The sequence below is a fragment of the Capsicum annuum genome, chromosome 12, assembly GCF_002878395.1.
Source record: "Capsicum annuum cultivar UCD-10X-F1 chromosome 12, UCD10Xv1.1, whole genome shotgun sequence".
Taxonomy (NCBI): Eukaryota; Viridiplantae; Streptophyta; class Magnoliopsida; order Solanales; family Solanaceae; genus Capsicum; species Capsicum annuum.
In genome coordinates, this window is record NC_061122.1 from 228765149 (window position 1) to 228780668 (window position 15520).

The 15520-nt window shown below is 35.2% G+C and overlaps 1 protein-coding gene and 1 pseudogene across 1 annotated transcript; both read left to right on the forward strand.

The window, feature by feature from the left end:
- Positions 1-320: 320 nt before the first annotated feature.
- Positions 321-9146, forward strand: LOC107851073 (pleiotropic drug resistance protein 1; the record flags this gene model as incomplete). Its single annotated transcript, XM_016695974.2, is given in 20 exon segments — positions 321-751; positions 2042-2162; positions 2244-2417; positions 2777-2936; positions 3014-3090; positions 4049-4102; positions 4199-4591; positions 4681-4962; positions 5063-5379; positions 5474-5634; positions 5730-5833; positions 5911-6067; positions 6146-6321; positions 6418-6750; positions 6865-7155; positions 7235-7318; positions 7399-7760; positions 7856-8027; positions 8226-8480; positions 8584-9146. Coding segments are annotated over 20 exon segments (4293 nt in total). The 3' UTR covers positions 8842-9146.
- A 1240-nt stretch (positions 9147-10386) lies between these two features.
- On the forward strand, positions 10387-14724 carry LOC107851727 (annotated as a pseudogene).
- The last annotated feature ends 796 nt before the right edge of the window (positions 14725-15520 follow it).

The following is a 15520-nucleotide window of genomic DNA, read 5'->3' on the forward strand; positions in this document are numbered from 1 at the left end:
ATATTATTTTATTCATCAAACAACGTGGCAATTTGGATTTACTATTGTTATATTGTCACCAATATCTTTCAACATATCTTCTCAATAATACTTTAATACAATAACTATAGCACACCATTTTCCCATACTAGTATAAATCCCCCTTAGCCTTCTACTCTTTCACAATCAACTCCACTACTTTGGCCCTTTCATTATCCAAAAAAAAATATTCAAATTCTCAAAGAAAAAATTAAGAAAATTTCTTGGGCATCTCATAAAAGAGTCAAAAAACTCAAGAAAAAATTTACCTAAATCCCCTCCCCCCCTCAAAAAAAAAAAAACAAAAAATATTACTACAAGGGAGGGAAAAAAAACATAGTGCATGATTTTGATTGGTGCAAAAGAGAAAAATGGAACCAATAGATTTTGGTAATTTGAGAGGGAATAGTTTGAGAGGAAGTGTAAGAGGAAGTTTAAGGGGAAGTTTAAGAGCAAATAGTAATTCAGTATGGAGAAATAATAATGTATTTAATAGATCATCAAGAGATGAAGATGATGAAGAAGCATTAAAATGGGCAGCATTAGAAAAGTTACCAACATTTGATAGATTAAGAAAAGGATTATTATTTGGTGGACAAGGTGTTGGAGCTAATGAAGTTGATATACATGATCTTGGTAATCAACAAAGTAAAGATTTGATTGATAGACTTGTTAAAGTTGCTGATGAAGATAATGAGAAGTTCTTGTTGAAACTCAGAGATAGAATTGATAGGTATGCTAAATATTTGAATCTTTATTTTTATTTTTTTGGTTCATTTGTACGTAGTTAAAGTTTAATCTGGTCTAGTTTAGCTTGGTTAATAGGATAGATTCAACGAAGTCTTGGAGTAACTGGTAAAGTTAGTTACCACTTACCTCCATGTGACTAGGAGGTCAGCGGTTCAAGTCGTGAAAATAGCCTCTTGTAGAAATGCAGGGTAAAGTTAACGCGTAGTAGACCCTTGTGGTGCGGTCATAGCGGAAGCTTTACTGCACTGGGAGGGAAGATTCAAGATTTGAACTTTATCACGTCTCGTTGTGGTTTAGTGAAGCTGGTTAGGAGGATAGATTCAAGATTTGAATTTTATCACACTATTAAAAATCACTATTTTCACATTGAAACTTTCCACGGAAAAAATACTCTGTGGTTATTTCTACAGATATTTTTTGATTGAATCAGTGAGAAAAGAAAAAATAACAGTGTTTTCACATGGAAAGATCGGAAGCTTTCCGATGTTTCAATGGGAGTTTGTTTTCCACCATGCGTTTTTCTAGTGAGCTGATTCAGTTCGGTGGGAGATGGGTGAGAAAAATCATGTTTTATTACACAAATTTTTCATTGATTCGCTGTGTGAAAAGCTTCTTTTTCTAGTAGTGTCATGTTTTGTGTGGTTTAGTTTAGCTTGGTTAGTAAGCCGATTCAAGATTTGAACTTTATCACGTCTCATGTTGTTAGTTTAGCTAAGTTAGGAGGGCAGATTCAAGATTTAAACTTTATCACTGTTAGGTTGTGGAGCCTGATTAATATGTGACATAGTGTTATATATTAATGTTCACGTGGTTCTCATTTTTAGGCTGTACCTTTTATTCTCATTTCTCTGTGTAACTATACATACTCTGAGTTATTAATATAAATAGCCCGTCCACCGTGGAGTTTACTCACGGGTGTTACCACGTAATTGGTTCTCACTTATCTCTCTCGAGAGAACTTTCTCTCTAGTTTTTCTTCATCCTCTCCATAGATTTACTGTGTGTGCACGCAAATCGATCCTAGCAATCACGTCTCGTGTGGTTTAGCTTAGCTTGGTTAAAAGGAAAGATTCAAGATTCGAACTTCAAGGATAAATTGTTTCGAAATATAGAAAGATGTCATAGAAAAGTGCCCGATCACATAAAATGAGACAGTGAGAGTAGCACGATCACGCTCATTATGAACTCACAGACTTTAATCTTGCATTTGACTGCATTTATATCGTATTTATTTTAAATTTTTAGTGGTTTGACATATTGTTTCTTTTTATAGGGTTGGGCTTGATTTGCCAACAATTGAAGTAAGATATGAGCATCTAAACATTGAGGCAGATGCATTCGTAGGTAGCAGTGCTTTACCTACATTTCTCAACTATATGACTAGTTTTATCGAGGTAAATATCTGAAATCTCGAAACTATTTTTGATTGAAAAATGTTTGAAACTAACTTTTTTTTTTCTTTTTGATGTTTGTAGCCATTGTTGAATACTCTCCATATCCTACCAAATAGAAAAAAGAAACTCACTATCCTCAACGATGTGAGTGGTATCATTAAGCCTAGCAGATTGACTTTGCTTTTAGGACCTCCTGGTTCTGGCAAAACTACTCTCTTATTAGGTTTGGCTGGAAAGCTTGATTCTGAACTTCGGGTAAGTTCGTTAGTGACAAATATCGTACATATTTAAGTTAGTGAAAAGAACTTTTACACTATTTTGTGTAGTTAGATGATTAGTTACCTTTGTTGTCGTGTTACCACTTAATGTTTGTATTAGAAATGTAAGTTGAATTACCTCTAAGTGACATGGTCTTGCGAAATCATAATACGCCGTCACATCAGAAGGGTTTAAGTACAGTACACTGAAAGTGTAAAGAGTCTTTTACACTATCGATTGTAGTATTAACTTGTGATTGATAACGGGTTTAATTAACGTTTTAACATAGAGATTTATCTGTAATTATCTTGTAAGTCGCTTGATTGTATAAATATTTCTTTTGTATCGAAAATCAGGTAAGTGGGAAGGTGACGTATAACGGACATGAACTGAATGAATTTGTACCACAAAGAACGGCTGCGTATATTAGCCAGCATGATTTACACATCGGAGAAATGACTGTGAGAGAAACTTTGGAATTCTCAGCGCGATGCCAGGGAGTTGGCTCTCGTTATGGTTAGCACTTTTAAATATTTTTCGTCCGATTGATTTTTCATTGAAAAATCATTGATGTTTCTTGAAAAAAATTGTAGAAATGTTGGCTGAACTATCAAGAAGAGAGAAAACAGCAAATATCAAGCCAGATCCTGATATTGATATCTATATGAAGGTCTGAACATGTTTCCATGTGAATTACTATTTGTTAAGACATAATTCTTGTTATTATAAATTAGTGCAATCATGTTCTCATGTGATATTTTAAAAATATTCTTTTCTGCCCACTTGTGAAGACCAGATATATTTTTTAATTTTTTGAAAACTGTACTATTCTGAATTAACAATATTGTTAGTGACATTATTGAGCTGTTGGGACTTGCTTTTCAGAAACTTTATAAATAAAATCAAGTGATGATAATAAAAAATGGATCTCCTTTATTGCAAAGGTGATTTGACCAACCACCAAATGAACTTTCTGAGTTTTTAATTGGCAGAATTACTAAATCGACGCATGTCCCGTTTACCCATTTTAATATAGGCATACTACATAAACAGAAGCTCAAACTTGACCTTACCTGGAAAATAAACACTCCAACTTTGAATACGCACATGTAGACACCTCAATTCGTCTTGACAATATAAGTTGAACGCTCTAACTAAGAAAATGATCATCTAGACGCCTCCAAAATTTAAGTGTCTTGTCAGCTTTGCAAGGTGACGAGACATAGTGGGGACAAGTTCAAGTATTTATTTGTCAACTGAGACAAAGTTGAGGTGTCTAGGTGTAATCGTAGAAAGAGTAAAGTTGAAGAAAAGAAAAGAACTCTGGCGAAAAGGCTAGTCCGATGCATTAGGCTCTAACGATATGTGGGATCCAATAAAGGGCTCGACCACATCGGGTTGCATCTATGCAAGATTCTATTTTTCTAATGTTGTGATTCCTAATAAAATACATCTAATTAAGAATAACTAAAAATCTTACTGGAAATAGCAAGAGGAGAAAACAATACAAGAAATCAGCAATCGTTTTTGTGATTACCTAATCACAACAAGTATTGAACCAAGTGGAAAATTTTCTACCTTCAAGGCAAATTAATGCTTATGACCTTCATTGTTTGATGACAATGTAGGCAGCAGCAACTGAGGGACAAGAAGCTAACGTTGTGACCGATTATATTCTTAAGGTAACATTAGTTACGTAGAATAATTTCTCTATTACTTTGACAATGAAAAGGCAGAAGATATTTAGCGATGAAGTTGTTTTTGTATGCTATGTGCAGATTTTGGGACTGGACATTTGTGCAGATACTATGGTAGGAGATGATATGCTAAGGGGTATTTCAGGAGGACAAAAGAAGCGTGTGACAACAGCTGAAATGCTTGTTGGACCGTGCAAAGCATTTTTCATGGATGAAATCTCTACTGGATTGGATAGTTCCACGACTTATTCCATTGTGAACTCTCTAAGGCAAACTGTGCAAATCATGAAGGGAACCGCTGTGATATCTCTCTTGCAGCCAGCGCCCGAGACTTACGATTTGTTTGATGACATTATTTTGTTATCAGATGGTCTAGTTGTCTATCAGGGCCCTCGAGAAGACGTTGTTGCCTTCTTTGAATCCATGGGTTTCAAATGCCCTGAAAGAAAAGGCGTGGCCGACTTTTTGCAAGAAGTACGTCTTATAATGAACTCCCGACGGTTTATAGTTGATTAGCGCTAATGCGTTTTTATCTTAACATTGGAGATCTAAACCTCTCGCAGGTGACATCGAAGAAGGATCAACAACAATATTGGGTGAGGCGGGATGAGCCTTACAGGTTTATCACATCAAAGGAATTTGCTGAGGCATATCAAGCATTTCACGTTGGGAGGAAACTTGCGGACGAGCTTTCAGCCTCATATGACAAGAGCAAAAGCCATCCTGCTGCTCTGACAACTGAAAAGTACGGTATAGGGAAGAAACAGCTCTTAAATGTATGCACTGAAAGAGAATACTTGCTAATGAAGAGGAACTCGTTTGTTTACGTCTTCAAGTTCTTTCAGGTGACTACTTATTTATTAAAAACATTGAACTTTTTCAAGTCCGTCTCATCATATTTGTTGGCAAATACTAATGCCTCTCTTCTTTTTGATCTATTTTCAGCTTTTAATTATGGGATTCATCACGATGACCATCTTTTTCCGAACTAAGATGAAACATGATACCCTGGATGATGGAGGAATATATGCTGGTGCTCTCTTTTTTGTCGTTGTTATGAATATGTTTAATGGAATGTCTGAGCTCGGATTGATACTTTATAAACTTCCCGTGTTCTTCAAGCAAAGGGACCTTCTCTTTTTCCCTTCATGGGCTTATGCAATTCCCTCATGGATACTCAAAATCCCTGTAACATTAGTCGAAACTGCTCTCTGGGTGTTTCTCACTTACTATGTCATTGGATTTGATCCACACCCTGCAAGGTACGTGAAGGAAAAAATGATACAGAATAAAGGTCAGGTTAACTTCCGCTATTTCCTTTTCCCTGAATTACTGATCAGGATTTTGTTTTTTCAGATTGTTCAAACAGTTCATGCTGCTCACATTAGTAAGCCAGATGGCATCAGCATTGTTTCGATTCCTTGGGGCACTTGGAAGGACCCTAGTAGTTGCTGGTATAGTTGGATCTTTTGTTCTGCTTTTACAATTTGCATTGGGAGGATTCATTCTTTCACGAGGTATATTTGGTCATTCATCTCTCTGCAGTAGCTCTTGCTTTGCTTAAACCGACTAACGCGAAATTGTTAATTATCTACTTTGTCTAATGCTGTAGAGGATGTGAAGAGCTGGTGGATATGGGGTTACTGGCTTTCACCAATGATGTATTCTGTGAATGCAATCCTTGTGAACGAATTTGACGGAAAGAGGTGGAGACGTGTAAGTTTCTCTATCTACTGCAGTGTGCAAATACTTAATTTACTATATGAATGCTGAAGCTCATTGTAATCAACCAGATTCCACCAAATGGAACTGAGCCACTTGGAGATGCTGTTGTAAGATCTCGAGGTTTCTTCCCAGATGCATCGTGGTACTGGATAGGCTTTGGCGCACTTGTTGGATTCACAATCCTGTTTAACATCTTCTACACCATTTCACTCGCTTACCTAAAACGTGAGTATCTCTCAAATTTCTCCATTTGTATTTCCTTAAGGGCAAAAAATATTAAATGTTTAGTATGAATATCTACAGCATTTGGTAAGGCGCAAGCTATGATACCAGAAGACACTGAAGATACCCAAACAACTAGCACTGAGAAAGAAGACTCCAATAGTGACGGTCAGAATAAGAAAAAAGGAATGGTTCTTCCATTTGAACCGCATTCCATCACCTTTGATGAAGTTATTTACTCCGTCGACATGCCTCAGGTAACTAACTAGGGAGGAGTTGTTATTGATCAAATTAGCAATGCTGATCCCTCATTTTTCATAGAATATGTTACTAACTTTTCATGATACTTGCAGGAAATGAAAGCTCAGGGTGCCACTGAAGATAGATTGGTACTTCTTAAGGGTGTAAGTGGAGCTTTCAGGCCCGGTGTTTTGACAGCTTTGATGGGAGTTAGTGGCGCTGGAAAAACAACATTGATGGATGTATTGGCTGGAAGAAAAACAGGAGGATATATTGAGGGCGACATAAAGATTTCGGGCTATCCTAAGAAGCAAGACACATTTGCACGTATATCCGGATACTGTGAGCAGAACGACATCCATTCACCTTATGTTACAGTTTATGAGTCATTAGTATACTCAGCTTGGCTGCGTTTACCTCATGATGTGGACACAAAGACCAGAAAGGTTAGTTCTTATGAAATTTTTTCCTCCATAACATGAATCTCACCCAAAGATCAACTAAACACAATGAAGAAGGTTGAATATATGTAAAAAAATTCTACTTATTTATCCTTGCAGATGTTTGTTGAGGAAGTCATGGAACTCGTGGAGCTTGGAACGTTAAGATCAGGCTTAGTTGGTTTGCCAGGGGTCAACGGTCTTTCAACTGAGCAACGCAAAAGGTTGACCATTGCAGTGGAGCTAGTGGCTAACCCCTCTATCATTTTCATGGACGAACCAACCTCAGGGCTAGATGCTCGGGCTGCTGCAATTGTTATGAGAACTGTAAGGAACACCGTTGACACAGGAAGAACGGTTGTTTGTACCATCCATCAGCCTAGTATCGACATTTTTGAAGCCTTTGATGAGGTGAATTTGATATTTTGAGCTATTAATTGTTTTTCCTAGACTTTTGTCATTGAGTACTAATATAAACGCCACTTTGCAGCTCTTCCTAATGAAACGAGGAGGACAAGAGATATATGTTGGTCCATTGGGTCGCCATTCTTGCCATTTGATCAAATACTTTGAGGTAAGTTGTCTAAGTGAAAGGGAGCTTTCCTTTTTCGAGTTCATTCAATCAAATGCTAAGCGGAGTTTTCTTATGTTCAGTCTATGCCCGGGGTAAGTAAAATAAAAGATGGATACAATCCAGCAACTTGGATGTTAGAAGTCACAACCTCGGCTCAGGAAATGCTGTTTGGGGTTGATTTTACTGATTTATACAAGAAATCAGACCTTTACAGAAGGAACAAAGCGTTGATTAGTGAACTGAGCGTACCTCGCCCTGGTACAAAAGATCTGCATTTCGATACGAAATACTCACAGCCATTTTGGACCCAGTGTATGGCTTGCCTTTGGAAGCAACACTGGTCGTACTGGCGTAATCCATCTTATACAGCAGTCAGATTTCTGTTTACAACCTTGATCGCCTTGGTCTTCGGGTCAATGTTCTGGGATATTGGTAGTAAAGTGTAAGTCCAAACCTACTAACAGAAAAAGACAATTACTCAAAGTAGAAAATACCTTTAATGCTTAATATTGAAAGCCTGTTTTCTTATTGTTACAGGAATAAGAGCCAAGATCTATTTAACGCAATGGGATGCCTGTATTCTTCTGTTCTCTTCCTTGGTACACAAAATGCATCATCAGTGCAACCTGTTGTATCCGTTGAACGTACGGTATTCTACAGAGAAAGAGCTGCTGGAATGTATTCTGCCTTACCCTACGCCTTTGGACAGGTGAACATAGAGTTCAATTCAACTTCTTATACGCCTATCTCAAGTTAATTTCACATATGATCACTGAGCTTTACCACTTACAAAACTGTGTAGATTTTATCGTTATGGTTGGAAAACTTCATGGACCATATGAGGAATTACCTCGGCAATTTAAGGTTAAAAGTCTAAGTTACTTATAAAGCTTTTTCTATCTTGCAGATTGTCATTGAAATCCCATACATCTTATTACAAGCTGGTTTCTGTGGTACCATTATGTACGCTATGCTTGGATTTGAATGGACTGCCGAAAAGTTCCTTTGGTACATGTTCCTCCTGGTTTTCACCCTATTGTACTACACTTTCTACGGTATGATGACCGTTGCTGTTACCCCAAATGTAACTGTTGCTCAAATTGCCGGCTCCTTCTTCTATGGCGTATGGAATCTTTTCTCAGGATTCATCGTTCCGCGACCTGTAAGTTCTTGAAACACTTGCATTTTTTGTTACAATAATATCGATTTAGAACTCCAAAATGACACGTTCTTTCTATTTTTTTCGTTTTTTTTTTTAAAAACAGCGTATGGCCATATGGTGGAGATGGTACTATTGGTGTTGTCCTGTTGCGTGGACCTTGTATGGTTTGATTGCATCACAATTTGGAGATCTCCAGAATAAACTTACTGATGATGAAACAGTGGAACAATTCTTGAGACGTTACTTCGGTTTCAAGCATGAATTTCTTCCAATAATTGGAATCGGGGTTGTCGGATACACTGTTGTTTTTGGCTTCACATTTGCTTTCGCTATTAGGGCGTTCAACTTCCAAACGAGATAAAAAGACGTTACCTGCTGAAGATGCATGAGGAAAGTTGAATAAGAGATTGATTAGCAGTGAAAGAAACATGTGATTTGTCTCCACTGCTGTGAAATTGGGTAGACGCGGTCAGTATAAGGAATTTTTCTCGAGCTCAAGTACGAGCAAGAGATTGATTTTGAAACTACTGTATATACATTTCTACTTGATCAAGTGTGTGTTATTATTCTTCTTTCTTTATGACTTCCCAAGTTTTGTTTTTCTGTAAGAGTTAGTTATTTGTTAATGTTGAATCAAAATGCAGTGACAACTTCATTCCATGGTTATTAGCCTTTTCTTTTCTATCTTTTGCTTTTCTCCAACTCATCTACTTCACAAGTCCACAATCAACGACGTGGTGCGATGGATGAGATTTCTCTACCGTTAACTAAATCAGAACTCTATGGTTCAAATCTTGAGAATGACGAAAATCTTGGTAGGGAACACTTCCTGATAAATGTAACTCACACCGTGCTAATCTTAGATTATTCGGGTTAGTAAATTCCAAATATCAGATGGTTAAACGAAAGCTCATCTATTCCTTTTTTTTTTTCCAAGGGACACATATAAAGAAGAATTGATGCAAAAAAAGAGATAAGCATCTAGTACCCCTCGAACTATGGCCAAAGTTGCTACGACACACTCCAACTTCACATGGGTCCTATTAACCCCTCCCCCCTCCCCCGGAACTCAATTTTAGCATATTTTTGACATCTTTTTGTTGACACGACACCTTTATTAGATAAAAATGGGGCTCACGTCAAACTAAAAAGATGCCACATCAGCTAAAAAATGTGACAAAAAATACACTAAAATCGAGTTCGTGGGGGTAATAGGACTCTTGTGAAGTTGAAGTGTGTCTAGCAAATTTGGTGATAGTTTGGAGGAATAATAGATGCTTTACTCCAAAAAAAAAATAAATATTAATGAAATTTCCTGACATTTCATGTTTTATTTCATCAAAAAGTAATGACAAAAAGTTTCAAACTAAAAATTATAAGTCCATGTTTAGGTATTTTCTGGGCACTACCTAACAATTTTTGTGTTTTTGGAATTGAGTACTCAATTGGGCTTACCTTCCTTCACATGAGTTGTTTGCCTAGGTGTATGTGTATCTAAGTCCATCCCCACCACTTAAGCATTTTCTCTAATATAATGGCATTTGAGCTAGATTTCGCATACCTCGATTAATTATATGGAATATTTGCACCTTTCACTAGCAGCAAGTATCAGATAATTTTGTCCACCAATACTAGAATAGATGGAAAGTTTCTATTGAAATTTGAACCCGAGACCTCATCGTTCTCAACCCACTTCAACTCAATGTCATCTTCAACATATAAAATATAATAATAATAATAATAATAATAATAATGATAAATTTAAACTAACAAAAATCCCATTCTTATATGAATTTTCTGAGAGTATTGATTTTGTTGGTCACTTACAATTTTTTTTAATTTTTGTTTTATGACTTTCTTATAAAAGATTTCATTTCTACACAGACATCTCAAAAGACCATTTTCTTCAAGTAGCCCAGAGATTCTTATCCTCAAATTTCCACGTATTTTTTTTTTACTTATTTATTTTATTTTAATCCTTTGACTAGCAGGTACTTAACCACTAAGGCATATGAAGTGTAAAATTCTCCAACTACTTTTTTAAGTTTGTTGTATAAACCGTTTTTATAGAAAACAAAACTTCCAAACTCATTGTTTCTCCAATGGACTATTTTCAGTTGCTACCAGAGGGTTGTGTTTCTGATATTCTCTCCTTCACTTCCCCGAAGGATGTCGCCATCTCATCGGCTACTTCTCGGGGATTCAGCTCTGCTGCTGAATCCGATGTTATTTGGGATAAGTTTTTGCCTGATGATTATGAAGATGTTGTCTCGAGATATGTCTCCCCGTGGATTTTTCCGTCTAAAAAGGAGCTTTATTTTAGTCTATGTGACTCTCCTGTTCTAATGGATGGAGGCAAATTGGTATGTATTCCATTAACATATAGTTTTTTTTTTTTTTTTTGGCTCATTAGTTGAATATACTAAAAAACAACCACAAGTATAGATGGAGTAGGGATTTGAAGCTTGTGGGTTTGGGATTTTAGTGTTTTTTGAGGTAATTGGTTTTAATTAATAATTTTTCGTATTAGATGAATTTCTTGAGACAAATAATACAGGGTTTGAGCCAGAATTACTGGACGCGACTAGAGTTATATGATTGTAAATTTTCTGTACCTTTTGACTAGAGGTATCGAGTTTTGAGTTTTTAATGAGAGTTGAAATCTAGGAATAGAGTCGCATTGGATAAGAAGCACTAAAACCCACTATAATGGTAAAGTTTATGTATCTTTGACCGAGGTCTGGAGTTCGAGTTTTAACCAGAGTTGATAGCTAGGAATTGAGTCGTGTTGGATAGGAAGCACTAAGACCCACTATAATGGTAAAGTTTATGTATCTTTGACCCAGGTCTCAAGTTTGAGTTCTAATCAGAGTTAGAATCTAGGAATTGAGTCGTGTTTGATAGGAAGCACTAAAACCCAAAGTTTATATATCTTTGACGTAAGGTCTCAAGTTCAAGTTTTAGTCAAAGTTGAAATCAATAAATAGAGTCAAGAGTTCGATAGGAGGCACTAAACCCCCACTATAATGTGCTTTCAGCAGCACAAATCTAAATTAATCGACCTATGTGTTACGGACACCATTATGACAATTATTTAAATTAAGAATGCAAAATTAAATATTATATCAGCAAGTCTCAATTTTTATATTCTTATTTGAATGGACTAAAAGAAAATATACTATTAAAATGCGATATTCCTTTTTTGAATACAAGAAATTTCAGCTAATTCTCCAATGTGCTCTATAGCTGAGATTTTATTTTATATTATTTTTCGAAACAGAGCTTTTCGCTTGAAAAGAAAACAGGGAAGAAATGTTTTATGATATCAGCTAGAGAACTTGCTATTTCATGGGGAGTTGATACACCATGGTATTGGGAATGGATATCTCACCCCGACTCCAGGTTCTTCTATTTACCTCTCGTCATTTTATTGGTCTACATTATTAGAAGTGATTTTTCTAATCGAAAACAAATTCTTTAGAGCTATATACACTCAGAGGCGGAGCTAGCCTAGTAATAGGAGGTTCATCCAAATCCCCTTCGACGAAAAATTATATTATTAATACATGTTTAAAATGATTTTTATGTATATGTTGTAGATGTCGAACCCCTTCAGTGAGTTTTTCTTCAGATTTTAAACCCCCTCGGTAGAAATCCTTAGCAAAGCCAGGGGCGGAAGGAGGTTCATCCAAGCCTGGTTCGCTTAGAAAGTGCATAAATTTTTTTTCGTAGGGAAAAAGGCTCAAATATGCATTGAACTATCAGAAATGACTCATTTATGTCATCCGTTAAAAGTTGGACTCATTTATACCATTGCCGTTACAAAACTGGCTCATCCATGCCATTACTTTTTAGCAGCCGGTTTTTAAAAACAGCCTTACCACGTGGCAGCTTATTAGAGGGCCACGTCATTTTTTATTTTTATTTTTTTAAAAAAATTAATTTTCTTTTTAATTTTTTTTTGATCTATTAAAAAGAATCCACCCAATTTTTCGATCCATTAAAAATTAATTTGATCTATGCTTTTAAAAGTTGATTAATTTTTTATGATCAAATAAATATTTAAAGAATTTTTTTTTTTAAAATCTACTAAAGTTTATAATCAAACGCTATTCTAATTAAGCATATAGTATGTCTTAGCATACATGAAATATTTTGTCAGCCGAATGTAAGTAACTTTTTATTTTTTTATTAAGCATAAAATGGCATCATCAGCATCAGGGGCGGCTCAAGCAAATTTATGGCCCAAGACAAAAATCAAACAGAGGCCTTACATTTTATTTTTTAATATAGAATTTTTCTTCTTTCTATAAATAATATTTAATATATTTCTTAAAATTTGTAATTTATTATTACTAAACAAAAATAGGCCCTTCAAATTTTGGGGTCTTAGACGACTGGTTTTTCTCCTAAAGGGTTGAGCCGCCCTTAATCAACATTTAACATTTGTACGTAATACTTTATGCATCATCATTTATCATTGCAAAAACAGGAAGGCGACAATATGTCGACATATATAGTATATGTAGAGTTGGCAAAATGAGAAGCTAACTATTATTAATATAATAATAATATTTGATGTTTATATATCCTTTCAGTTTCAACTGAAAAATGACAAAAGCTTTAGTTAACGTGAATCTTTTTAAAAAGATAAATAAATAAAGTGATAAAAAGTGTGGAGTGTATACTCTCTCCGTTTCCTTTTAGTTATTCGCCCGTCAATTAAAATAGCTATTTTATTATAATATATTTATTAAATGATGTTTACTATTGTATTTGAAATTAATTTGAAGAAAAAATAATTAATATTAAAGGTAAAATATGAAAACAATCTTAATATGTCAAAAATGACAAAAAAACGAATCGAACGAGAATGTTTTAAGAATATATTCATGAAAAATTAATCAAATTTTAAAAGCATAGATCAAACTAATTTTCAATGGATCAAAAAGTTGTGTGGATTCTTTTTAATGAATAAAAAAAATGAAAAAAATAAAAAATGACGTGGCCCTCTAATAAGCTGCCACGTGGAAAGGCTGTTTTTAAAAACCATTTGTTAAAACGTAATGGCATGGATGGACCGGTTTTGTAACGGCGATAACATGAATGAGCCCAACTTTTAACGGATGACATAAATGAACCATTTCTGATAGCTCAGTGGCATATTTGAGTCTTTTCCCTTTTTCTTATATATATGTATATTAGAAGTGAGTTTACTAATCAAAAACGAGTTTTAAGTTATATACATAATCGGGATAAGTGGGGCTAAGGGGCAGAAGGAAGTTCATCCGAGCTTGGTTATATGTATGTATATTAGAAGTGAGTTTGCTAATAAAAAATGAGTTTTAAGGTAAATAAACTATCGGCCTGAGTAGAGCTAGGGGTTGACGGAGGTTCATCTGGTTCATAGAACAAGGTCATTAGATGTTGAATTCCCTAGGCTTCATTGCATGGTTACTTTTGTTGTTTTCTGAATTTCTTTGGTGGAAATCTAGCTTTCGCCACTTACCATCGACGGTATAATTTGCGTTAAAAAATCAGGCCATCTAAGAAATATCTACATGTTATCCTCTTTAAAATGTGTAATAAAATAGGTTATTTACCACAACAGATAAACATGATCTGATGGTGGAAAAATTGTTTGCTTTGATGGCATATGGTGCAAAGAAGTTTATTATATTAAAAACAGATATTGAGGCAAAACATTCTATTTTGTAGATTTTCAGAAGTAGCTCATTTGAAGGCTGTAAGTTGGCTTGATATCCGAGACACGATTGAACACAAATGTTGAAAAAGAACCAAACATGTTTATTTAGTGTTCGAATTGGTAGAGGGACATGATGGACTAGAAATTGCTAATGCATTTGTTAGATTTGTGAATCACGTGAGCGACCAAGAGGCCGAGCAACGAGCTAGCGTCATAAGTCTAGTCGAAAAAATGGTTAGGAGACGCAAACGCAATGTGAAACGTCCACGAAAAAGATCCGATGGATGGATGGAAGTAGAACTGGGGAACTTTTTCAACGATTTAGGAGAAGATGGAGATATTGAAGCGCGATTGATGGAGATTAGCGGCTTCATGGAAAAGGTGACCTTATTGTTCAAGGAATTGAGTTTAGACCAGCATGAAGAAGAAATTGTACAATCCTATAATATAGCTTATGTGTTTTCTTGATATAAACAATGATGCATGTGTTACGGCTATTTGGTCATGTTCTTGTTGATTTTTAGATGCGCCGACTTATACGTGTGAAACCTTGGTGAGTAATTGCATTAAAAAGAAACAATACGTAGACCTTAAATCACGTGGAAGGACCTTGTTTCATAAGATCTACATACTATAGGTGCGAAGTTGAAATAGCGAAGAATAAATTGAGCACAAAGTAAAAGTAAAACAAAGAGATGGTTTGGTCATGTTCTGCATGAGCTCCAGATACTTACCGATCAGTTCGGTAAAATCTTATTAACATTTGATGTTTACAGACTAATTTATCGTGGTTATATCATAAATTAATCTAGTTTTTATCGTATGAAAACAGTGAATGGAGATGTTTTAAGGAGACAAGGTAGACCTAAAATCACAAGGGAATAATCTCAATAGTCCTACAATTCCACATGCAAACCTTGCGAAAAGCAAGGCACAATGGAAGAAAAAAAATTACGTAAGTTATACTAGGTATTGGAGACTTAAGATCACGTTCAGTCGTGTTTGTACATTTACAGATGTCAAACGCTTTCTAGTAGTCTTTTAGTCTAATCAGATAGACTTATCTGAAGTCTGGATAAGTTCGACTCTTTATTTGTTAATCTACAAATGGGAAAAAAAAATATATAAAAGAGTCAAACTTAGTTGGTCATGCCAATTTTACTCTTTTATATTTTTTCCATTTGTAGATTTTTTATGTAGAAGATCAACAAATGGAAAAAACATAATTGTATGTTTATCCGTACTTTTTACTATAACTGAACAATATAGATATCTAAAAAATTTCTTCCCCTTTGATTATCTAATCATATATAGAACATTGAACTAAATCAGT